The sequence below is a fragment of the Bos mutus genome, chromosome 22 (genome assembly GCF_027580195.1).
Source record: "Bos mutus isolate GX-2022 chromosome 22, NWIPB_WYAK_1.1, whole genome shotgun sequence".
Classification (NCBI taxonomy): Eukaryota; Metazoa; Chordata; class Mammalia; order Artiodactyla; family Bovidae; genus Bos; species Bos mutus.
In genome coordinates, this window is record NC_091638.1 from 30702105 (window position 1) to 30729410 (window position 27306).

The 27306-nt window shown below is 39.4% G+C and overlaps 1 protein-coding gene across 11 annotated transcripts in view; it reads left to right on the top strand.

Annotated features, from left to right (window-relative positions):
* FOXP1 (forkhead box P1) overlaps positions 1-27306 on the top strand; it is a 625652-nt gene that overhangs the window by 384040 nt on the left and 214306 nt on the right. For all 11 annotated transcript variants that reach the window (XM_070359720.1, XM_070359713.1, XM_070359711.1 and 8 more), the window contains one exon: positions 3445-3632. In XM_070359720.1, the coding sequence (XP_070215821.1) occupies positions 3456-3632 (177 nt within the window). In that variant the 5' untranslated portion in view covers positions 3445-3455. The remainder of the gene's footprint in view (positions 1-3444; positions 3633-27306) is intronic.

Sequence of the window (27306 nt, forward strand, 5' to 3'; positions counted from 1 at the left end):
AAGGACATCCTCGGACCAAAATAATCCTTTATGCAATTTCGATCCCAAAGCCTGCACTCTCACAAACCTGGTCCCCAAGCCAAGCTGCTTGGCTTGATGCCTGTGAAACTTGTGCTGGAGGACTTGGCAGTCTTCTGTGGAACTGCATGGAGCAAATCTTCTCATCAGATTGTGCGTTGGATATTATTCTGACTCCACCCACCACGATGTTGTCAAACCCAGGAAAAGGGAGCTGGGTCAGTCTCCTTGACACTTGTCTTCAGATCTGGGAGCCCAGTGGTCAACGTGACTTGAAAGCCGTATTTTACCTGTAGCACTGCTTCCTGAGGACGGGCTATTTGGCTAAATATGTCCCATTCTGAGGGCAGGTATAGAGTTTAGGTATAGACAAAAGCATTGTCTTCGTGGAGTGGGAAACCCCTGATATAGATAGGCTTTCTGGAAGGTGAAAAACATTTTTTTCCTTTTTTGTTTAGATATGCTTGTAACATACCCTAAAACCTAAATGGGTTTCCTTGCTTAGTACTAAAACGACTATTTCCTTAAACACTTTTTTTTCCCTTAGCTTCTGTACACGTGGGAAAGTTTATGACAGAGAAACTAAAATGTTGAGGGACAAAAAAACACCTACGTTTCAAAAATTTGGTGTTTTTTTTTTCGTGATGAACTAGATACTTGCTTTGCCTGGTTCTTGCATCTTAAAGTTTTAGTTCTTTTTTGGTAGATTCTTCACTCTGCAGACAGTAAGATATGAATGCAATTTTTAAAGGACTATAATCACTGAAATATCTGATCTAAAGAGACAAGAGTGAATCAGCTGTTGTGTCTGAGTTTGTTTTCCACCTGTTCACAAAAAATGCCATTCTTAATCCAGTTCAGAATTGGATTAACTTTAATGTGTGTGTGTGTATATATGCCTTCTGGGTTTATGAAATTTGTCATTACATTGGATTATACTATGCACGGAAAGGAAAAAAGATATGGATTTTTCTGTTCTTAATTTTTACAGTTGTTTTTGTATGAGTATAGAACAGACTTAAACCAATGTCTTACAGGAAGACAACCTCCTGTAAAGATGCCTAGAGTGTTTAAATTTGCGTGTTGTCACATATTTCATCTACGGGGCAGAAATCTGTAACACTTTGTGTATGTGTCATCCATGATTTGAATCAATTTGTGTAAAAGTTTTCTGCCCTTTTATCTAAGATTGGTATTTCCCAGTTGTCTTAATTATTTGGGCATTCCTTAGCTTGGATGTTTGAATTACCACCTCCCTGTAGTGATAATTGTTTGTGTCTGGCCTCTCAGCCTGGAGTGCGACCCTGAAATGTTCATTGTTTGGCCCTTTCTTTACCTCAGCTTTAAAAAACACATAGCTAAGAACTCTGACATCAGACTGAATTTGTCTTAAGTAGTCCCCCTGCCCCCCAATCCACAGCTTCACTCTCTGAGGTTTGTTTTCCTCAGTCTGAAAATATTAAATGGAAAATTCCAGAAATAAGCAATTGTTAAGTTTTAGATTCAACGCCATTCTCAGCGAGATGAAATCTCACCATCCTGCTCCGATTTCCCCAGGACTGGAATCATCCCTTGCCCAGCGTTTCCCACCCATTTTCCATTCAGTAGCTATCTCAGTTGTGTCCAGGTATCACAGGGCTCATGTTCAAGAACGTGCAAGACTAGTGATGCTGGTACTTCGGATGTGCCAGAGAGGAGCCATAAAGTGCTTCCTTTAAGTGAAAAAGTGGAAGTTCTCAGTAAGGAAAGAAAAAAAATCATGTGGAGAAGAACCAATTTTCTATCCATGAATTTGTGAAGAAGGAAAAAGAAGGGCATACTAGTTTTGCTCTTGTACTTTGAACAAGCAGAAGTTGTGATCATAGTGTCTGAAAAGTGCTTATTTAAGCTGGAAAAGGCATTAAATATGTCCAGCAAGATATTTTGAGAGAGACCACACTCATAACTTTCACCCTAGTATATTGTTATAATTGTTCTTTTATTGTTAGTTATCACCATTAATCTCTTACTTAGAAATTAAACTTTACCTTAGGCATGTATGTATGGGAAAAAAACAGTGTATATAGGGTTCAGCAGTCATCCACTGGGGATCTTGGAATGTATCCCCTGTGGATAAAGGGGGGATTACTATAATAATCCTTTATGCAATCCTTTATATATATCTTTAAAATTTTTTTTGATGTTTAGTACTTTCAAATTCAGGCTTCCCTTGTGGCTCAGCTGGTAAAGAATCTGCCTGCAATGTGGGAGACCTGGGTTCGATTCCTGGGTTGGGAAGATGCCCTGGAGAAGGGAAAGGCTACCCACTCCAGTATTCTGTCCTGGAGAATTCCATGGACTTGTACAGTCCATGGGGTCGCAAAGAGTCGGAAACGACTGAGCGACTTGCACTTTACACTTTCAAATTCAGAATTTTTTTTTTTAATCTGCCTAGGCAACATTTTCTCCAAAATAAGCATAAGAGGGCCTAGACCTTTCACACCTTAAACCAGACCAGACATTAGGAATTCAGTATGAGAAACACGTAACTCTGAATGGGACTTCTCAGGACAATCTTAACCATAAGACAAAGACAAGAGTCAATTTATTTAGCCTCTGAAAAGTTGTGACTCCCCCCTCCCTCTCTCAAAGTAGCTTATCTTATTGGAATGGCCAGTTTTGAAAAGTTCCAATACTTGAATGATTCCAGGGAGTGCAAATCTTGAGAACGCTTTTGGGGTTTTGACTGTAAGGGGTTTTAGCATGAATTAATACCTCAGGAGGCCTCTTGCTAAGGTGTGTTATCTCCTGATAGACTACATTTGGAAAATACTTCTCTAAGAGTGTAATACATCATACAGAGCCTATACATACTAAAATTAAATGTTATACCTAATACACTGAATGAAATGACTTACTGGTTTTTGAGCAAAACATCCAGATATAATCACAGGAATTTAACCATAAATTCTAAGTTCATCTGACAATGTTTTTTTTTTTTCTGAGGAAAAAGATAGCATACATAGAACAATACTACTAAAAGTTGAATTTGCTTTTCTTTTAAAGTTTTTAATTAATTTCTGTTTTATATTAGAGAATAGTCTTTTGGCAATGTTGTGTTAGTTTCAGGTGTACAGCAAAGTGATTCACTTGTACATATACATGCATCTGTTCTTTTTCAGATTGTTTTCCCATAGAAGCTATTAGAGAATATTGGTAGAGTTCCCTGTGCTATACAGTGGATCCCTTAAAACTTGAATTTGGACCAACGGTTCCATCTTCAGAAACTAGACTATTGAACCACTAATAAGGGATAAGTTGAGTGAAAGGAAGTGACAACTGTTTACAGAGTTTGGCAACATTGAAGGCAGGGCCCTTCTCTTTATGTACAACAACTGTGCTAACAGCTGCTTTTTTCTTTCTCCCTGGCTCCCTCCTGCAAATCAGGTTTTTGAGTCATGATGCAAGAATCTGGGACTGAGACAAAAAGTAACGGTTCAGCCATCCAGAATGGGTCTAGCGGCGGCAACCACCTACTAGAGTGCGGCAGTCTTCGGGAAGGGCGGTCCAACGGGGAGACGCCGGCCGTGGACGTGGGCACGGCCGATCTGGCCCACGTGCAGCAGCAGCAGCAGGTACCGTGCGCTGGAGTCGGGCTGTGGAGGGGGGTGGGTGCAGATGCTACCGTTTCATCGCACACTTGACCACCGTGACCGTCTGATACTCAGCCGGCTATCTGACTGTACGCAGCATCTTTTAAGCCGGGGCCCCAGCCATTGGCTTTAAGAAACGAATTCTCAAGCTTTTGTCATTTCAGTCTTGGGAAGCCCGTCTGTCTTGGGAAATGGTTGTTGAAAGTGAGATCGGGTGGACCTCTGGCCACTTCCTTGGAGCCCCTAATATGCCAGCCTAAAGTTTAACTACTTGGAATAAAAGGAATCTTTGGAGAAATGGTTCCTAATGCTTGAGTTTAAAAAAAAAAAAAAAAACAATGATAAAAAGACTTATTAAACCTTAGGAAGAAGGAAACAAATAAGGGGCAAGGATACAGGAGAAACAAGGGTTATAAGCAAGAAAAGTAGGTGAAACAGGAGAGTAGGAATAAGGAGAAATACCCAAGCAAAATTGGGTAGATAACAAGACATCAATAATGCAGTCATTGGTGTAAGAAATTGCTTGCTGTTGCTCAGAGTTTAGGGAGATAGGCGACTTAGAAATGTTTCTTATATCCATACAGCAGTTGGTATGTGACTAAATCTTATTACTGTTTTAAAGTATCTCTTTTTGGTGGCTACCCCAAATGATCACAAGTTGGGACATACTCATTCTTGTTATATCCTTTGTAGGCATTTATATGGGTAACTGTGATTGACTGGTAAAATATTTACAAATGGCAAAGGGTGTGACAAGGTGAATGTTGCTGGTTGGCCAAAGTGTTGATGCAAATTCAAGTAAGTAAATAGCATTTGCTTGAAGATAAGCATTGTTTTCACAGCCTCTTTTGGAATTAGGAAATAGTGTACATTTTTGTTAATGATCATGAATGATTTTTGTTGCATTTTAGTGTTTGATTCATTTATTAAATACAAAGTAATTTGGAAAAACGGTTTAAAAAGAGTGGTAAATCTTTGGCCCTTTCTGAATGAAACACATTGTTGGGGGTTGGGGGAAAGAAGGAAAAATGCAAACCTTTTCTCAAACCATTTTCTTAGAATCTATAGCAGAGAAACTAAGGCAGTCCCTTCCTGTTTTAGGGATATGGCATTTGGCGGTCTCTAAAACATGTATTATTTTCTCCTTTCTAAGAATTTTTACCAATAAGGAATCATTAGCTTGTTAGTCTGTCAGAAACCGTTGGAACCAGCTTGAGACAGTGGAATCTGTGGGGGAAAAATAGAAAAGAGAGGAAGAGACTTGAAGTGATTTGATCTCTCTTTTAGTGGCAGCTCAGATTCGATAGTGCCTGCTCCCTGGGCATCACATCAGCTGGGATTTGTGTGTGTAAACTTGGGGTGTTTGCAGTAGTGCAAATGGCCAAATCCTAACCAGTGACACTGGTGACAGGACCTATCAGTGGTAGAAAGGGATCCACGTATTTGTGTGTGCGTTTGTTCGTGTGATATTCTCAGATATTTGTGGATATATTGGAAATAAGTTGGTAATTTGGTTTGCCATTTTCTGTGCCCGTACCAAACAGAGGCCAAGATCAACTTTCTTTATGGAGCAGCTGAAGTGGGGCTATTGACTGATGTGGTATACGCGAGTACATGCTGAGTCACTTCAGTTGTGTCCGACTCTTTGTGACCCCATGGCCTGAGGTGGTATGAACACAGAGTAATTAGTATTTAGAACATGTCAATTGGATAAATGGGAAATTAACATCTTCTGATTTTTATTTAAAGAACTGAAAATCATCCACTATCTCAAAGTCATAAGCCAGCCAAAAACATTACTTTTATGCCACAGACACACACAGACACACCCCTCCCTCCCTACCCCACAAACAGCAACCACAAGTTGACCTCACGAAGAAGGTAATATACATTCATTTTTTTAAGAATTAGTTTATTTTTTAATTGGAAGATAATTGCTTTATAACGTTGTATTAGATTCTGCCGTACCACAGCGTGATGCAGTCATAACTCTAAGCATACCTCTTCCTCATCCCACCCCTCTGGGTCATCGCAGAGCACCAGGCTGGGCTTCCTGTGTTCACAGCAGCTTCCCACTAGCTTCTGTTTTACACATGATAGTGCATATAGGTCAATCCTACTTTCTCTGTTCGTCCCACCCTGTCTCTCTCCCACTGTCTCCACGAGTCCATTCTTTACATCTGCATCTGTTTGCTCTGCAAATAGGTTCATCAGCACCATTTTTCTAGATACCATATATATACATTAATATGCAATATTTGTTTTTCTCTTTCTGAATTATTTTGCTCATGTATATGTACATTTTAACAGCATCTTCCTTGAAAACCATCAGCCGCAAAATTAGTTATTCATGTCTCCCCTCTTTTATCTTGGTTCTGACCACTTTTTAGAGAATATGTTGTTTGGGTAATTGGTATACAGGTCATTACCTTTTGATTGTACTTCAAAGTGCTTTTAATATTTTTATAACAATTTTATTTCTAATTGCCTCTGATATGTTTTGGGAAGGAAGAAAGCAGTTGGGTCTATCATTGTGCCTGAAACTCCATATATTGTGGTTGGCAGGCCTTTTGAGTCTTTTAAAATAAAACAACTGACAGCTGTGTGACTTCCTTAAGTGTACGATGAGGCGCTTAACAGGTTGTTAGGGGGAAAGAAAATCTGTAGATGAAATAAGAAAAAAAGACAGGATTCAGAAAGTTTTATGGAAGTCGTATTATCAGTTTTCTCTCAGACTGAAACTGTAACAGTTAAACAGTTTGTAGTTATCTGAATGTCAACATGATGGACATGGGTTGTTTTCGTCATTCTTATTCTACAGGTTTTTACTTGAAGTGAGAATACCAGCAGTGAGAAAATCACAGCCATGCTGAATTCATTACTGCGGTAGTCACACAAAACCACGGATAAAATTTCAATAACTGCAGGCCACAGTTGAGTAAACAGTTGCACTGAAATTTAATTCCTGTTGACTTTTCCCCCATTCCTCGCCAGGGGCACATTCTGATTCTGTAGTACAAAGACAACAGGGGTTACAGCTTTGATTAATGTAGGACACTGGAAGAGAATTAGAACTGTAAAATATGTTAGAAGTCCATGGAACAAAAAGATCTGGCTTAAAAGGCTTGGTATAAAAATGAGTTAATTATGCTGTGTATGAAACTGAATGTTCTAGGATTTTCCAGTTGCTCCAGTGCAATCATTGACAGTATAGGGAGAATTTTTACCTACTGCCAAGATTTAAAATAAATAAATGCAAGCCTTTCCACCTTTGATCCATGTTACCAAAGATAATTACGAATGAGAACAAGTGCCCTTTCAGAATGGAGAGCCTTCACGAAGATTCGCTGTGGAGTGAGTGGCTTCTGTTCTGGGTTTGGTCTGTAGATTGGCTAAATTGGGTCCAGACAGAATTGCTGTTGCTGTTTTTTAATTATGTTGTTGACAGCCTAGAGAAATGGGGGAAATCTGGCTTTTCCATTTTCTCTTGAAAAATCCGATCTGGTAACCATGGGCAGTATTCCTACACGGGTAACCGTTGTTGGGAGATGAATTGTTACTAAGTCAAGGAGCCCGTAGCCCTGCAGTCGGCCTGAGTGCCCACCCAGGACCTTGGCTGACTTGTGCCCTCTAGGAAGTGGAGTTGGTGATTCTGGTCTGGACATTGCCATCATCACTCAGAAGCCATCAGCCAAAGAGAGGGGCTACCATCAGCTGGAGAAGCCCACCCACACACTCACAAACTGGCTCCCTTCCTTAAAACTAAATGTATTATTCTGTAATGCTTCAACTGTACTTATATCTGGACCACGAAACTATTATAACAATAGTTTTCTAATAATATAATTTGATAGAGTTTCTGAACATTTTCTTTTAGCTCTTGAATAATTCTTTACCCAATCCCATCACTGCTTTTTATTTCCTATTATGCCTGCCCCATTTCCAGGTCTGTAAAAGTTCTCTACTGGATACTGACTACTCCATTATGAAACTCAGCAACAAATACTATTACCAGTTACTAAAGTTTTTTTTTTTTTTTTCCCCTTAAAGGAAGGATTTTAAAATGTCCAGAGCAATTTCACAAACTGTGTGGATTAATGCATTTTAAAAGTCTTGAATTTTAGAAAGCAGAATTTTATTTCCATATTGCTGCAAATGAGAGCTTTTTCAGATAAGCATATTACATAGAGCATAATGTTTAGAAGTTTCTCCATATACAGCATATGCTGTCAGGTCAATTAACAGAATGCATACTAGAAAATGTTTATTCAATAAAAATGAATAGCTGTTAAATAAAACAGTGATTTCTTAACAACATTCCATTTAATGATGGGTTTTTTTTCTTTTTTGGGGGGGATACCACCTGGCACTTTTATTGTCTGCAAATCAATGTAGGGAGAGCTTTGGTTGCTAGAGTTTTTAGGTGTGGTTATCGTTTTATATGAGAAGGGCAGTTTAGAAGTAGTCTGTGAGAAGGACATTTAAATAAGATAAACTATATGTGGAATTCAAAACTATATTATTTGGAGAGTTGTGGCTAAGTGATGTATTAACTTCATATAGCTTCTTTGACATTCGGTTTAAGGTACATGTTTCACATTAATAATGTAAAAGAAAAAGAGAAACATTCGGTGACTATTAAGGAGGTAAAAAGGTAGAAAGGACAAGGAGCTTCTGCAAGATCATGGAAGAGAAAGAGGAGGATCCATTGGGTTGAATTTTGCCAATGAGCCTTTGAAGGAAGTAAAATTAGTCATTACAGAGGACCAGAGACACTCAGAAATTCTCTTTCTTGTCAGGATCGAAGAATGAATCCCTTCCTCTAGTGTTTGTTACTGAAGTTACTAGTGGGTGGGTATTAAACAGAACTGGAAGAATGTCCTACCAGTGTTTCGAATTGTAACTGCCTCTGTGGTAAACAATGCCTGGAAGAAGTAGCTGTCAGTGTTTGGATGGGCAGTAAGCACCTATTACAGGGAGCCTCCCTTAGTTTCTTGTTCTTCCCCATCTTCCTCTGGAGGGCTGTGTTAAATGCCACTGGTCATCTTTGGCCTTGTTTCCCCTTCTACAGAGAGAAGCCTGGGTGATTAGGTATAGATCTATAGATGCAAAAGATGAACTATCAGTAGCCAGTTCGGCTTTGTCATTCTGTTTTTTCCTTTGAAAATGATTTCTTATGAACTTTCTACGGAATCCTCTCAAGTGGGCTTTCCCATGGCAGGCAGGGACTGTGTCTGAAAAGAGAGGGTCTTTGGATGCCACCGGAAGGGTAAATACGTTCAGCATATCTGTGTCCTAAAAGGACTTTCTGTGTCCTTTCTATACTTTCAGAATAAAGTACAGAAGAGATTATTCATATTTTTTGAAGATTTTTTGATGCCCATTTTTAAAGTCTTTATTGAATTTGTTAAGATATTGCTTCTGTTTTATGTTTTTCTTTTTCTTTTTGGCTGTGAGGCATGTGGGATCATAACTTCCTGACCAGGGATCAGACCTGCACCCCTTGCATTGGAAGGTAAAGTCTTAACCACTGGGCCACCAGGGAAGTCTTGAGATTACTCTTTTATTAAATGCCCTCATGGGCCTGGGGACTATGATAAGAGCCAGCACCTTCCTTCACTAATGGGTGAAGACCCAAGCTATAATTTTAAATTATAAAATTAAGAAATTTCTAAGGAATTGCTCTGTTCAGATAGACTCTTTGAAGACACAAGGTAGAGTTCAAATACTATAGAACCGATTGATGGTCAAATACATTTTATAGGAATCAGTGCCACCAAAATGTTAGCAAAAACCAAACAGATTAAAATGAAACTGAGACAGGAATTTAGATAATTCTGACAAATAAAGAAAAGGCAGGCACAAAATAGCAAACTTATACTTTTTCTTAACTCCTTTTGTGGCTATTTCTGGAAAAGGCATCTTTCACCCTGAATGCTAAATTTAGTTCTCTCCTCTGTTGTTTAGACCTGCCTTCCATCTAAATATTGTTGTCAAAGATTTATGTAATGCAGACTTTGAACCTCGTGTGAAATTCTTTCACGTTCTAATTTCTGAACAGCAGTTGTGTGTCATTAATCTCTCCATTGAAAATTAAGATGGACCAGGAAATGGGGGGAAAAAAAGCGTCACGTACATAAGAGAGCGTGGTAATAGCAACCCAGATGCTGCTTCTCATTATGAGTGAAGTGTACGCTCTTGACTTGAAGCAAAAGCATTGCTACTTTGAGAAGGTAATTTTCAGTCTTGACCTGTGAGCTAATAAAAAAAAAAAATACTCCCTATCTCTTGCCTAGTCAGAAATCTCTTTTTGAACATCAGGAGGAATGACTTTAATGGTAATTTGTTGACAGATTAGCTTTGGTGATTGCAAAGAGTTTGTTTTGCAAAACTGGCAGGCTCCTATCTGTTCTCTGAAGGCAAGTAACCTACTTTGCTGTTTTGCAAGTGCCTGCCTTTATTGACAACTAGTGCTGAACAGGCAGAATTGGTATGTTTGTGTAATGTAAACCTATAGCTCGCCTGATGGAGTCTAGTGTACTTTTAGCTAGTGCATAGATTGCTTGATAAAAAGGGTTAGAAGGTGACTGCTTTTATGACAAAGTAGAAGAGCAATATAAATGCGAGTGGTGGATGGAGCAGCAGAAAGGAAGTTTATATAGGGAATTGAACCCTGTATTAGAAAGTTTCTTTTCATCACTTGGTCTTTGAACTCAAATCTATTGTAATTATGAAGTGTTACTCGTAACATTCCAGAGACTCTTTACTAAATACTGTGTTTGATTTGGTTTGTGGAAATAAAACGATTTTTTTTTTCCCCCTCTCTCACAAGAAAATTTACTGAAGAGAGTTTCACATACTGGCCTGGACTCAGTTTTAGTCCAGGTCGCTACTAAATGGACTACTAACCTTCTTTCTTAGCTTTCAATTTCTTGGAGTTATTTATTCTCCTGTTTTCATTGAACCGTTATGATGCCACGCCTATGTGTAAGGAAATGTGAGGACCACACATGTGTGAGGTGCTGGGGAAGCAGGGGAGAGTAACTTGGAGTTTATCTGGTTGGAGCCTGATGAGTAAGTCTGAGAGTGATGTGAAGGTGGTTAGAAGGTAAATTGAGTTCAGTTTGTGTGAAAGTTGAGTTTCTAAGCCAGTGGAGGTTTCCCACCTGAAAGAAAGGCTGTACATGAGGAGGTGGACTGACGGTAAAAAAGAACATTGGGCCTGGCGTGGCAGGAAAGAGGCTCAGGACAGGTGAATAGTAGTGACAAGGCCATTGCTGTTGGCCCTGGATTTAGGAACGGGACACTAACCCTTGCCTCACGTCATTGAGGGCGCCATGGTTTTTTTTGGTTTGGTTTGGTTTTTTGGTTTTGTGTGTGTGTGTGTTGCAGTAAAGCTTTATTTATAGACCCTGGAATTCAAATTGTATGTAATTTCCATGTCACTAAGTATCATTGTTCTTTTGATTTTTATCCCAACCTTTTTTTCTTGTAGCTTTTTTTAAAAAATTGAAGTATAAATGCTTTACAGTGTTTTTTCTGTTATACAACAAAGTGAATCAGCCGTATGTATACATGTATCCCCTCCCTCTTGAGCCTTCCGCCCACTCCCACCGCACCCATCCCATCCATTTAGGTCACAGAGCACCTAGCTGAACCCGAGGCTGCCATGTGGCTGACCCTGCCTTGTTCCCTGCATTTGAAGCCCTTGGTCAGCTGTCAGCCGCATGAGGGCAAGGATGAGCCTTTCCCATCCCTTGCTGCTCCTCAGCACAGAGCACAGTACTGGGCGGCGAACAGTCCTCTGACTCTGTGAATGAATGAAATGGGAAGAGAAAGGAAGGCCTGGGTCACAAGAGGGAGTTCAGGGGTGAATTGGCAAATCAGTAGCACCTTTGGAAAACAGGAGATGTGAGCGTGTCTGTGAGGGGTGACTCAGGATTTCCGATCTGACGGGCAGCATGGTGCACCCATGGTGTACCGTGGAATGAAGAGAGAGAAGGGCAGCGAGAGGAGAAGGCAAGCTCCTTTCTGCCCGTCATTAATCAATTATTATGATATGATAAAGAAAGCACAAACATAATTTGTATATAAAGAGTAAGTTTATTTTGGAAAAATCTCTGTTTAAAGGCTGTTTTAAAAAAAGACACCCTCCTGTGTCACTCAGTCTCACTATTTGATTGTATATGTTTATTCAGATTAAAATTATCAAATATTTTCCCTTTAGCCTATGCCATTTTCTAATGAGTATATCTTCCAGAAGTCACATGGGAAGTGCTGATAAACTGCTTATGTTCCTATTGATCAGGGAAGGCGCTTATCTCTCTTAGAGAACAAAACTACCAAGTTAGATCTTTGATAAAGTGTCTCATATTGACACAGGCTTCTTAGAATGAATAATTTTTTTGTTTTAAGGTGAAGGGGGTGCCTGTTGTGTTTCCTTTGTTGGAAAAATACAATCTGTAATTATTAAACAGCTGGTGCTATTGGAAAACCCATTTAGGGGTATAGATTCAGCTGCTAAGGGGGAGCAAGCCTTGTTTATGAGTTGAAGTTGAGCCCTGCATAGAGATGGATGGAGGGAAGGAAGCTCTTTCCCTTTAATCTTTCCTGAGAGAGTATTTTCCAGTATCTTCTGCATAAACTGACAATGCAAATACTGGCTTTGGAGGGGTTAAAATCTTTTATTTTGTGAAGTTGATAACCCTAAGGTTCTCTCTGAATTAACTCTTTTATCCCTATTTTTAAACTGTACCTTCTTTACCCAAAATAAAATGAATTCCCTGATGCAGGTTGGTCTTCTGTAAAGTTTCCTAAAGTAGACTGTTTATTACACACTTTCTGATCCAGGCAACCATATGTAATTGTCAGTATCACGGTCACTTGTCAAAAAAAGGCAGATGTGAGCTGATCTAAATTGGTATTTTTAACATTGTACCTTTTCTTGCCCCCAACACCCCTCTCTCCACATTGAAGGGAAGGTGACATGATGTCTTCTTAGTCATTCAAATCCAATAACTTTTAATCTGAAGGTTAAGTAGTGAGATATAAACTAAGAGATGATAATATCAATTTTATGTTCACTGAAGGGCACAATATACCTCTTTCTAGTAGAGGAAAATTGTGCGTAAAATGTCTTTTGCTTCTCAACAGCAGAGCCAGGCCTCTTAGAGTCAAAGGAAGAAAGAATTTTGGAAAATTTTAATAAAATAGAACGTAACTTCCTAGAACAGGGTGAAAGTAGCCTTTTATTGTTGTAATGAGTGTGTTAATTTTTCAGGGTAGCACAGGAAGAACCAGCTCCATTTTTATAGCCTCTTGTATTGACTCTTGTTATGCTCTCTATGAACTCAACACCCTTTTCAAGGTTAAAGACTGGGAGAGAATGACATAATGTTCATTCCTTCCTGACTATTTTTGGTCCTAATGTGTATGATAAATAATACTGTGATAGTATTGCTTACCTTGCCTCATTTTTTCCCCTCTTCATAGTGATATTTCCATTTCCACACGATAGCAATCCAGCCTGCCAAGGTTCTAAGTGAAAATGCCTTGGCAACATGCATTTTTATCCTAACCTGCTGATTTATCCCATTAGATCTGCACTTGTCTTACACAAGTTTGTGTAGTGTATTTCATGGATATGCTATGTGCATTTATGTATAGATATACTGTACCATTAGCATATCATAAGAGGGGAAGCAGTGTGCATCAACTGGGGATGTGATATTCTCCATTATTATTGTCAAGGTGATATTCTATAATGTAGTGATTCACAATTACAATTTGCGGGATTGCATTCTGGAATTATTTTAAACTTGTTTCTCAGCCTTTCAGTCAGTACCTTTATTGGTAAATTCTAAGTAAAAGGCAGTGTGTTGAGCTGGCAGACCATACTGAGGATTGGTGAGCTAAGGCAGAAGGCCAAATCCTACAGATCTGGGTCTGCTTCCTCCTCTTTGAAATAAAGATTTTTTTTATTGGAACACAGCCATCCCTACCCCCCTTTAAAAACATGTTTTTTCTAATTTTTGGCTATGCTAGGTCTTTGATGGTACATGGGCTTTCCTCTAGTTGTGTGAGTGGGGGTTATTCCCTATTGTAGTGCAGCGGCTTCTCTTGTTGTGGGGCACAGGCTCTAAGGCCTGCGGGCTTCAGTAGTTGGAGCTCCCGGGCTCTGAAGCACAGGCTCAGGAGTTGTGGCGAACGGGCTTACTTGCTCTGTGGCATGTGGGATCTTCCCAAATCTTGGCTTGAACCCATGTCTCCTGCTTTGACAGGCAGGTTCTTTATCACTGAGCCACCAGGAAAGCCCCATATTTCCCTCTTTTCTCTTGTTTGTGGCTGCCTTCTCCCTACCACAGCAGGGGCGAGTTGTTGCATGGAGAATGTATGGCTCATAAAGCCTAAAATACTTATAATCTGGTCCTTACCAGAAAAAGTTTGTTGACCCCCTGGATTAGCGAATGGCAGATGTAGCAAGATTTGCCTTCTAAAACTTCGTATTCTTATTTTATAGTATCATGTAACAAAACTGAAAGATCATTCCCTCATTTTTCCCCTAAAGTGTACATTTATTGATATATGTATTTATCTCATAATTTGACTTATTTTGCCTTTTCTGAAATGGAAGATTAACATGTAGTTGTCATCATACCTATATGGGTTGCTTTCTAATCATTTAACTGAATATGTCTTACAAATGAAAGGTTTTGACAAAATTGTTGCTTAGAAGAATAATCAGCGAGCCTACTAAAGAAATGATGGAGCGTGAGATTCTGAACGAGTCACTCAAAGAGAGGATTTCTTTGGTCATGGTTCTCCTACCAAAGAAAATTAATATAAGAAAGTAGCATATATTTGTAGTCCCACGGTTGGCTAGAAGATGCAAAGAAATATCCTGAATGTGTCCCTGCATTCATAAAATTCATAATCTAATTGGCCTAGGACAAGATGTAAACATGTGAATTGAATAGCAATAAAAACTTCAAAGCACATGAAGCTGTAGAAGAGATGCATCTGACTAATCAACAGATATGTGATTTAATCAATAAATGTTCAGTAACCTCAAGGATGGAGGAGCCTGACAAGCTACAGTTGCAAGAGTCATGGGGTTGCAAAAGAGTCAGACACAATTTAGCGACTAAACAACAACAAGAACCCAGAGAGGAAGAGTTTATTTGTGTCTGTGTTGGTGGGATCTTTGAAGACTGATGAAACTGAGGAAACAGTAGCTCAGTATGTGCACACCAGCAGATTTAGTTTAACTCTTTCAATCAGGAGATAATAGATAGAGGGTATATACTGAGCTATGTGGATTTGGATTATGACTTAGATATTAAATTGCCAAGAGATGTATCTTTGCTATTTTGTCATTTTTAATTTGGGGAGTAGCGAGAGTGGTTTTCTATTGTGGAAGGCCTGGGGGCATATCATAAGCAGAGGTCTTTCTATACTGGATACCAGCATCCGAGTGGATTGGTCTCCAGGAAATGGTCCGGGGCCTATCTGTTTACACAGACCATTGCCTGAGTTGAGTGTATGATTTCCAGAGATTAGATGAGGGCTGACAAGACTGGTCATTTCGTTGGTGGTATCCATATTTCACATATTTTTATATTGAATTTTAGCTCATTCACGTCTATTCATCATTTAGCTGGAATGACTGAAACCATAGGACCTTAATTTTAAAATAGTTGTCAGATTTGAAGATCTTTACTCAATGCAGCTATTTTTATGAACTGATGGTCTTTTCTGGAAAAATGCACTGGCCTCGCGTTTTCTCCCTTTCAAACTTATTTCTTGTCTTACTTTATTTGTTTCTAAGTTTGTTATTAGATGACTTATCTCCCAGTTAGCGAAAATCTCTTTAGTCTTCCAGGCAGGTGGATTTCCCTGCCATGGGTCATATCTTTAATTCCACCATTCTTATGTTTTGCACCATTTTAAGACCCCTCCTTTGTAAGTCTTATGAGATCCCAGCACCTTTCACTCTGCAAAGCGTGCGTATACACGTGTGTGTGTATGATTTTGCAATTACAGTTTCATGTGTGTCACACCCCAACCCCCCACCCCCAAATTAAAACACTGTACAGCCCACACTGCATGTTAATTAGGTTTGCTAGCTGGTTCAGTGTTTTGACAAATGTTCCTAGATTCTTCTATGTTTAATTAATGTTAAGTGCATTAGTAACCTATCTCTAATTTGGAAAAGGTTTCCTCTTTTGGCTCTAAATGCTTACCAGTGTGTCCCTGGAATTAATTCTTGGATATCTTAAATGTAGCACTATAAATGCCAGCTCTGAAGAAAACCCTGGTAAGTAAGGTCATATAAAGTCCTCTGCATAGGTCCTGAGAGTCATTTTATGTTTATTCAAATGCACTAACCAGGTTTACATACTCTTGCACAACACTGTATACTCGTTGGAAGGTCTTTGACCAAATCAGCAAAGATGACAAGAAATGATGCATCCACACTGTGACTTATATAACATTGTGTAGGACTCCTGCCTGGAAAATCCCCTGGACAGAGGAGCCTGGTGGGCTGCAGTCCATGGGGTCGCTGAGGGTCGGACACGACTGAGCGACTTCACTTTCACTTTTCACTTTCATGCATTGGAGAAGGAAATGGCAACCCACTCCATTGGTCTTGCCTGGAGAATCCCAGGGACAGGGGAGCCTGGTGGGCTGCCGTCTATGGGGTCACACAGAGTCGGACACGACTGAAGTGACTTAGCAGCAACAGTCCATTCTGGGGGTGGTTTGGCATTGTGTAACAGGTTTAGAACAGTCACACAGTTGAATTCAGGGTCACACTTTTACTGAGCAATTATATAGCATTCAGCAGTGGTTCTCAAACTTTTATTTGTGTGGAAGTCATATGGAAGACTTTTTAAAACAGACTGCAGGACCCACTCCCAAGTACTTTATTCTGTAGATCTTGGTTGGGGCCCCAAAATTTGCATTTCTGATGCTTCTAACCCATTGTCTACTGCTGACTAGAGCACACTTGATAACCAATGAAAAAGGCAGAGTATCAGAAGCGTAAATGGTGGAGCCAGTCTTGTTTTGTCCAGATCATTACTCTGACACTAGTTTGGTTATTGTGCAAGTCAGTTGATTTCTCTATGCCTAACTTCACACATCCATCAAATGGGGATAATATCAGCATTTAATAGTCTGAGTACATGAGTCTATAATGGTTAGCTGCTGTTATTCGTATCTTTATCATCATCATTGTTAGGAATTTAACCAACAGAAATAATGTGAGGCATACACAAAGATTTTTACCTGAAGATGTTCATTATGGTAGTATTTATGATATGAAAAATAAAAAAATATGCTGAATCACTGACATTAGAAGAAAGGTTAAGTTTGAAGCAATATTAGGTACCCATTAAGACTCATACTCCCTTAGAAATATAACTTTATCAATTATGGAAACTTAACTTTAAGAATTATAATAATTGGTGGTGGGGGAAAGCTTGAAAAAGCCTGTCAAAAAGATTATCAATAGTTTTTGTATGTTTATGGGATTGCATTTTATTTTGTATGCTTTTCACTTTTCTGTATATTCTAAAATATCTATAGTGATATTTCTTGCCTTTATAATTAAAAAGTTATTATATCATGCACATTCACACTGTTTGAAAACTTTTAAGAGTGGATAGAAATGGCAGAGAATACCTGTCCCTTGAGCAAGATTTATATGCATTTTACATAAAATACTTATATTGTATCTTATATAAATATGATACAAATTTAATATAAATTTATAAAATAATATCAATAAAATATATAAGTATATATCTTACCCATATTTATCTTTTAAAAATTTTTGCACAGATTTCAAGGGATAAATTTTCATAATTGTAAGATTGGTCTCCCATGACATGTTTGTGTTTGCAGTACCACATGTTTTTTCCCTTAGTGCTGTCTCTCCACCAGCTTCTAGGTGCTTCCACCATCAACCACTAGCCATCCTTATATAGCATCATCAGTGTGTGACCGATGTCAATCTATGGTCACTGAAAAGAATATAGATGAAAAAAATGCAGTTAGATTTCTCCACCACTCCCACATTGAAAGTTCCTTCCTTGTTTGTTTGGACTTTGTCATGCATTGTCGTGGTAATCATATACAAATATACCTAGTTGCTTGCCCAATGCATGTTGTTTCCACTAGGTTTATTTCACTGCCCTAGAGAGCTAGAAATAGAAGAATGTTTAGTTTAAGACATTTTGGAGTTGTACTGACAAAGGTTTAAAACCCAACTCTAGCATTTACTGAATGCAGAAGTTGAGCAAGTTATGCCAGTCTTCCTGAGTCTCACTTTTCTCATCTGTAAAATGGAGCAATAAAAACAACTTGTGGAAAGGGTTCATGTGATGAATATACTGAATAATAATATACATAAAGACCTTGACACATTTGGAACCTTTAAAATGTGCTCATGACACCATAAGTGTCCTTGTTCATTGCCTTTTGAGGATATGACAAAGGCTTGACTGTCGTCTTAAGAACCTGGAGGTAGAAGTTGGGGCTTCCAAGTGGTTTCTCTACACTGTTCCATTCTTTTGTGACCTCCAGCCACTTCATGTTAAAAGCCAATATCTGTAGGACATTGTAGATATTAAAGTTGGATACCTCCAAGGGAACCCTTCTCCATGAATATAGGAATTCCTGTGTCTTCCTTCATTGAGATGATTAACTGAAATAAGCACACAGGCCTGTTTAACAACCAGGCTCTTCATTTAGAAACTGGCCACTACATCAAGACTGCAGAGAATCCGTTCTTGTAGGCAATTAGTGCCCTAATTTACCATTTTAGAAAAGAAAACACATATCCTAATAAATACAGAATTTCTCCTCCATACCTACTAGCAACATTACTGAAGGGGCCCCACACACAAATGTTTTAAATTTAGAGGCAGAGTTAAGGACACAGTTTGTCTCCAGAATCTGAATTGAATCAGGGTTTTATTTCAGATAAAATCTTTGGGGCTCATAACTTAAAAAACACAACTTTTACTGGCATTACGCAATTTGCCACGGGTCATTTAGCAAAATGTTTGTATATGTAAGCCCAGGTTCTTCTTTTAAGAAAGAGGAGGAGGGGGAAGGCAGGGATTGGATTTTGCTAAAATCCAGGTGGCGTTTCAGTTTATATTTAATTTTAATTGGAAATCAAATACAGTCAAGGGAGAAAAAATCGACCATGTTTTCTTTACTGAGAGTATCCATTGGGGAGGGGAAGGACGCTGCCAGCCAAATTTTAAGAAGCAGCTTTTTTATTGGCATGTCTATTTTTTTTTTTTTCTGGCTAAATTCTTGTGCCTGCATTTTGTTTTTTAACATCTGAGTTTTTACACATGGCAGTGATTTTTTTATGTCTCAGTGCTCCTTGCTGCCCTTCCTCTATAATTTTCATGGGATTAGTACCTAGAACCAGGATAGCTAATAATTGCATACTACACATAACCAATAACTTCCCTAGGCTGTTGTTTGGCAAGTACCCTGTTTAGGTTTTAATCTGAGATAATATTTGATTCTTGTGACCTGACTTGATTTGTGAAAGACTGGGGAAATTTCTGAAGAATTAAGAACAGAGGGGAAAAAATGGTGATTTAAATATTTTTTTTCAAACTAAAGTCTTAGAAGGTCCTCTAGCCATAGGTGCATTTTGTGAAAGTACTATAAATTAATGGCAGAGATTGTGACACAGTTAGAGGATGGCCATAGAATATGCTAGAAGAGATGCGTAGACAGGCACTTAAATCCACCAGTTCCTGCAGAATACCCCCATGTGCCAAAGCCAAGAGCGAGATCCTCAGTGCCAGCCCTGAGTGAGGCGTGGGTGTCATTCACATATTTTCAACTGAAAACTGAATAGAAAATTATTTGGCATTTTCTACTGATCAATTAATTATGTGTCCATTGGATAAAAAGTATTAGAAGATGTAACTAAGAAAGCAGAAAAAGAAAAAGCGTACCTAGTAAAATCTCATTTTACAGAGACAGCAACTGTTGACATTTTTGTAGATATTCTATAGCTTTTCAATTTTAATATCATGGCTTCACATTTTTACATATTTCTTTCCCATTCCCACCATTTAACTTTATAGATAAAAAAAAAAAAATAGCTGTTTTTTACGGAAAACATTTCAGTAAAAGTGTTTACCAAGGGAATTGTTTGTTCTTGGTTCAGTCGCTAAGTCATGTCCTGCAGCGTGCCAGGCTTCCCTGTCCTTCACTATCTCCCAGAGTTTGCTCAGATTCATGTCCGTTGAGTCGATGATACCATCCAACCATCTCATCCTCTGTTGTCCCCTTCTCCTCCTGCCCTTAGTGTTTACCAACATCAGGGTCTTTTCCAATGAATCGGCTCATCACATCAGGTGGCCAAAGTATTGGAGCTTCAGCTTCAGTCCTTTCAATGAATATTCAGGGTTGATCTCCTTCAGGATTGACTAATTTGATCTCTTTTCTGTCCAAAGGAGTCTTAAAAGTCTTTTCCAGCACCACAATTCAAAGGCATCAGTTCTTACTGGGGAAAGGTTAGGATTAATTCTCTTATACGGTAATTCACTTGTTCATGTTAATTTTAAATGTATTTATAGCTGTAAGGGAAAACCTGTGTTCTTAGTTTCAAATTTCATAGTTTAAGGGCCAATTAATACTACCTTTTTTCCTGATTTTCCCCTCCCCACCTTCTCCCAGATTCACCAAGTAATTCCATATTTAGGCACATTTGTTACAGTTTTTGCTTGGTTTTTGTTGTTTGTTTGTTTGATTAATTTCTGTTGGACAACAGTTGCTTTACACTGCCGTTAGTTTCTGCTGTACAGCAAAATGAATCATTTTGCTATATGTGTACACATTTTCTCTCTTTTTTGTATTTCCTTCCCATTTAGGTCATCACGGAGCATTGAACAGAGTTCCCTGTGCTACCCAGTAGGTTCTCATTAATGGCTCAGTGATAAAGAGTCTGCCTGCAATGCAGGAGACATGAGTTTGATAATCTGGTTCTACAAGATCCACTGAAGGAGGAAATGGCAACCCACTGCAGTATTCTTGCCTGGAAAACTCCATGGATAGAGGAGCCTGGTGGGCTATAATCCATGGAGTTGCCAAGAGTCAGATTCCACTGAGTACGCGTGTGAACACACCCACACCCCCACACACGCACACATCAATCCTAGTCTCCCAATTCATCCCACCTCCCTTCCCGTGTGTTATCCATAAGTTTGTTCTCTACATCTGTGTCTCTGTCCCTTTTGTACATAGATTCATCTGTACCATTTTTTCTGGATTCCACACAGAAACAATATTATACAAGGTTTTTTTTTTCTCTTTCTGACTAACCTCACTCTGTATGACTGTCTCTGTGTCCACCTACATCTGCAAATGGCACAATTTTGTTCCACTTTGTGGCTGAATAATATTCCGTTGTATATATGTACCACACCCTCTTTATGCATTCCTCTGTTGATGGACATTTCGGCTGCTGCCACGCCCTGACTGCTGCAGATCGTGCTGCAGTGGACGTTGAGGTGCACGTGTCTTTCTGAATTACGGTTTTCTGCAGGTGTGCCCAGGAGTGAACTGGCTAAGTGAGGAGCAAGCACTCAACACTGGATGATGGTTGATAAGCGACCCATTTTCAGGAAATGAGTGTGTTTCCTCACTTGATCCAAATATCTTGAACATCCTTCTTGTCACAGATTTTTTGAGGCTTGAAATGACTAATATCAAAGATAGTAATGGTATTAAAAGTAGTAGTAGTATTGATAGTAAATTTATTGAAAGCACCTTTCTTCCTGCCTAGAGCGGTACTCCCTTGTATTTTAGTACCGTTTGTACTCACAAGCACCCTGTGAGCTAAGTAATCTTAAAATTCCTGTTTGTCCTAGAAAGAAACAATTGGCTGTGCAAGTTCATGCGTCTTATACCGGGACAGGCCCAGCTTGTAACCCATGTGTGCCCACGTCCACAGCCTGATCCCTTCAGTCCAGCGTGTGGTCCCCTCTGGTTGTGTTTACTGTGGTGGCCAGCAGACGAGGCTGCTCCCACTGTCCTTGGCCACCTTCCCCATTGTGAGTACCCTAAAAGGCTATCTCATTCAGAACTCTTTCACTTCTTCCCATCTTATTTTTGCTCAGTCAAGTAAGAAAATCCCAGGTATTCCCTCCCCCTTTTATCTTTAGGTTGAGTCCTTATTTTTCGTGAACATGCCCACTTTTAAGCACCTGTGCCTTGTAACTTGGATTTGTTTCTTTCCATTTTTAAGGCCAAGTCCTGCTTCACACTTATTGCCTGCATCCTCCTCCTCCTCTTAATATTTATTTATTTATTTGGCTGTATTGGATCTTAGTTGTGGCATACAGGATCTTTACTTGCAGTATGTGGGATCTAGTTCCCCAACTAGGGATTGAACCCCAGCCCCCTGCATTGGGAGCGTGGAGTCTTACTCGTTGGACCACCAGAGAAGTCCTGCCTGCATCCTTCTAACGAACACCCAAGGAAAAATGAGCTTGATTCCTTCTCTTCCCCAGACACTTCTATTGGAAGGTCTTTGTTTTCCTCCAGAAATGACAGAAATTCAACAGCACTTGTGGTAAGGTTTATAGCATGCTGCTGACAATAAAGCTCAAGCATGATGGTTCTGAAAGATCTAATACATAGCTCCAACATGGCAACTTGTCGGATGCCATATGGCTGTCACCTTAGCTACTCAGGGGCAAGGGAGTGTTGACTTTTAAACAATGGGAAATCTGGCTGGACTAATAAGTCTGCACATAAGAAGCTGTAATCTGTGGTGGTTGCAATAGCTATTTTATAGACAACTTGAAAGCAACCATTTGGGTTTGGACACGTTTCTCTTTCTTGTTCTTTTGTTTGGGTCCATGGAACCAGAAAACTTAAAACTGCAAACTTCTCCAGGTGCCCCAGACAATTGTCACCGACTGACAGGGCTGGGGAAGTACCTCTGTGTTTTCTCAGTATTACGTAACAGGCTCGAACCCTTTCCCCAACCAACAAAAATGGATTGACAACACAAATATATCTGGTACTTTGTATTTCTTTTGAAAATTGCTCAAGCAGCTTCACTGATAAATGAGTTAGTCCTTTTGAAGTCGCCACAGTCATTTTTTGTTATTTTACTATCTGGAAGAATATATATATATTTTTTTAATTAAGAATAACTAGCCCTGTGGAGGTAGTGTCCTTTACTCCCCAAGCAGTGTTTTGTGTTAATGTTTCTGTGGCCCATGTTTTGCCTGCATCCAACATCACTCCAGTCAACAAAGAAAAATGGCTTAGAGCAATAAATAAAAGATCATACTCACTAAGAATGTGTGCTGGGACTTATGGTGGAAGTTTTAAAGATTCATAACCTACAAGTCAAACTATGTACATTTCCCTGGCAGCAGAGCATGTGTTTGTTTCCTGTTTGGGAAATAGTCTTAACTTTCCTGGCTTATTTCGCAAAGTCAGCTGATGGCACCCAATCTTTGCTTGATCCGTTCAGTCAGCTCCCATGGTAGTTGGTCACTATTCTGGATCAACACAGAGGCCCAAATACTAGACTGCAACAGATCTAATGGAGTTTATCTCTATCTCTCACCTTGAGAAACAAAACAGCAGGTCAGCTTTTCACACAAACTCTGGAGCAGGCTTGGAAAAGCATATTTCTTTGAAAAGAAGTCAGAATTTGAGAATTTCTCTCACTTTCGCTGTCTGAGAGCCAGGGAACCTCAGTTCCTCCAAGGTGTCACCATGGCCACGTCTGTGTTGTCGTCACAAAAGAGGACACACTTGTTGGGCTGGAGAAGAAAGCCAGGCTATTTTCAGTTCCAAGTAGCCAGAGCTGAAAAAGTGTAGGTCTCGGGGTGGCTCGCGTGTTGGCTTCTCAAGCTATTTTGAAAGTTCAGAATAGGTCCCATTCCACCCAATCTCCTTGCAGGATCATTATTTTTCTCCAGAAGCTTTCATAGAACCGTGATCTCTCCTAACAGTTCTTTTTATTTATGTATTTATTTTTGGCCAGGCTGTGTATCACGCAGGATCTTAGTTTTCCAACCAGGAATCAAATCCTTGCCCCTGCATGGAACCGCAGAGTCTGAACCACTGGGCCCCCAGAGAAGTCCCTCTCCCACAATTCTTTCTTATGTTTGAGTAGGTCTTTCCTTCTACCCCTTGGTACAGGTGCTGAGCTCTTTCAGAATCTGTCCTTCCTGTGCGGCTGATAGAAGGACTTCATTTTGTCGCTTTCACACATTTATCTTTTCCCACTTGGCTTGTGTGTGGCGTCTCCTGTATCCTCAGTTCTTTTACTCCTCTCCAAACCCAAGCCCTAATATATAGATGTGTGTGATTACTTCTCTCCTTTTTCTTTCTCTGTTAGAGTTATAGAATTTTTTAAATTCCTTTGATGATCCAGCCTCACATTTTATGGATAAAGAAGCTAAGCACAGACAAAGTGAAGGCTTTGTCCTCTGATTAACGTTTGCATGGACGCCCCTGATGTGTTTAGAAACAATCTTCTGGGATAGGATGTGGGCCCTTCTACAATCTGTCAGCATGGATAAAATCACAAGTTCATTCCTGAGGTTACCAGCACCATTAAGAACTAAGTTTGATACATATAGGGTATAACTGTGTGACTGTGTGTGTGCTCATGTACATCTGTTTAGAAGTTTTTGTTATCAGTTATTGGGAAGTGGATATTTTTCTTCACTGTAATCTTTCTAGAATAGGGCTTAACAAACTTTTACATTTACTTTCAATTGTAACCCTTTTTGGCTCTGTGAACTCTTCTGTCCTGTTGCAAATATTCTGTTCCAAAGCTCCCATGGTACATAAATGGACATCACCATATTTCAATAAAACTTTATTTACAGAAATAGTTAGTGGGCTGGATTTGGGCCCCAGGGCAGTAATTTGCTGACACCTGCCCTAGAGGATGCAGAGATAGTGGCCCAAGGAAGTTGTTTCTGGTGACGTTCTTCTGCTAGTCATACCAGACCTTAAGACTGGTGACTTTTTATTTTTTTTCACTTTCATCGTTAAAAATGAAAACAAAACTTCCCAGCTCTATCCTTCCCGCCACAGTTTGTTTCCCAATTCCCATTCCTTAAAGCTTCATTCACTGTGGTTATCCTGCAAGCCCACATTTTCCTGAATGCTATTGGGAAATAAGCAAAGACTTCCCAGAATACACCAGCAACCCCTTGTAAGATGACTTCAGCCCTCCTCCCCTCGTCTTGCAGTTGTCAGACTGGCGAGAGGTAACCTCTGTAATTCCGTAGTAGACATTCATAGTCTTCATAAACTGGTCTACCATCATCTGCCTCCCCACTCTCCTGTGGCCTTTTATTGGTTTTGTACTTGGAATATGTAACATCTTAACTGTGAATCAACCTTGGTCCTTGTCTGATGTGTGCAATGTATGGTTTTACTAATAGGATAACAATGTGCTGCATCAATGGATCATTTTTTCTCTTTGATGCTTGCAGTACTTTTCTGCTGGGCAAAAGGGAAACAAACAAAAAACAAACTTTTTTTTTCCTTTGAAGATGCTTTTCATTCTAGAAACTTTGCAAATGGGGTCAGATTGGTCTGATGGTTGGAGGTGAAGAGAAATGAGGATGGAGACTTTGGGGTTAAGGGAGTGAAGCTGACATGCCTTTCTGGCTGATTGTTGCTATCAATCCCCCATGTCGACTTCTGGGGCATATTTAGCATATTTGACTCATGTTCTTAGGCAATAGATGAGAAACTCCTTCTGTGAGAGAGGAAAAAAAAAAAAGTGACCCTGAATCAAAAGGAAAAAAAAATGACTTTTCAAGTTTGGAAAATGTAAGGGCTCTTTCTGCAAATATGGTCCCAGAATAGTGATGGGAGTATCAGCCAGACTAGGTTTGAGTTTTGCTGCTGTAAGTCACTCTGATTTATAGTAAGCCACTAACTCTTTGAGCCTTGGGAAACCACTTCCTTTCAAAGGTTCCTTTTGCTTCTGAAATCACATGCTGTTTATTTTCTCATTTGTGTCTGATTAAATTAGAAATCATGCTCCATTTTAGATATTGCTTCTTGGTTGATTTTTAGAAATTTTAGTATTGAACAAATCATCAGTGGGCACTCCAGACCTTTAAAACATGAATATCCAAGCAAAAGTGTCCTTTAAAATGCCAACAGTGAGTCAAAAAGGAAGAAGGAAGTTAGAGGCAGTCCTCATTTTGAAGACAGATCCAATCAATGAATTAGGATTCAAACTCCTAGAATTTAGTCAGTCCTGACTAAATTGTAGCTGGGAGACCTTAAACAGTCGCTTCATCTTAGTTTCTTCGTCTAAAAGATAAAGTTAATAATAACTGTCCTGCACACCTCAGAGGGGCTTTAGGGGAAGTAAATGAAGTATCATTAGGTCAAAATGCTTGGAAAGTGATGAAACTATATAAATACAAGGTTCTTCGTTGTTAAAATGCGGTTTTCATTTGCATTCTACTCTTTTCAGGCTTTTGCATGTTTTTATTTTTTTGTAAGCTTTTTTTTTTTTTCGTGTGGACCATTTTCTTATTGAATTTGTTACAGTGTTGTTTCTGCTGTTTTATGTTCTGATGTTTTGGCTGTGAGGCCTGCGGGATCTTAGCTCCCCAACCAGGGATCGAACCCTCAGCCCCTGCATTGAACCCCTGACCACCGGACCGCCAGGGAGGTCCCTCACATGTTTTTAACATGTGATACATTCCCCTCGGGTCACTCATGTGCCATGACCGTGTGGTTTTCATGCCTTGGGATTTCTATCCCTGGGTATTTTCCATTGAATAATGCAGCATATAGCCAATTGGGAAAAGAAAGCAGGCATCCAAACATTTTTCCAAGGTTTTAATTTTTATTCTCTCTTTCTCGTTCCTTTAGTGTAGCATATCAGAGACTTTCAGGTTTAACAAAAAAACCACTGTATGAGTTTTCTTTTATTAAAAAAAAAAGGAAGGACTCATCTAGAGCTTCCTGGAAACAAAAGCCAGGTTATCATGATGAAGCAAAGGAGGAGGCTGCATGAGATTTGGCAGGAAGGATAACGGATTGGGTTGTTACTTATCAAAGGAATATTTGCTGTTGGCCTTAGTATAATAATGTTAATGAGATTATTAGGTGGAGGAGATTTTCAATAAATAATTGATAAGGATTAGAAACTGCCTTTTCTGCAAATAAACTTCAGAATAATTAATATTCATGGACTCTGTTTGTCAACAGAAAAATGTAAATGAAGAGTCAGTCCCATCACCAGACATGTATCCTGAAGGGCATCTGTAAGATAAGGGTTAAGGCAGGAGAGAGGCTGGCTTCAGAGCCCAGGCCCAGACCCCAGCCTTGTGCAGTCAGTCCAACTTTTCACATCTCAGCAGACAGATTTTCCAGTCTCCGTCTCCCTCTGAAAGAAGCCCCGAAATTCAGATCCCTAATAGATTGTTGGTTGTAGGGTATGAAGGACAGGAAGAGGCCTAATAGATTTTTGGTTGTAGGGTATGAAGGACAGGAAGAGGTAAGAGAGAAGGCGTCTTGCTAATGCAAAAGCAGTGTACTGAAAGTCACTTTTATTTCTTATTTATAATCTACATGCACACTCTGGATAATAGATGACGCTGTT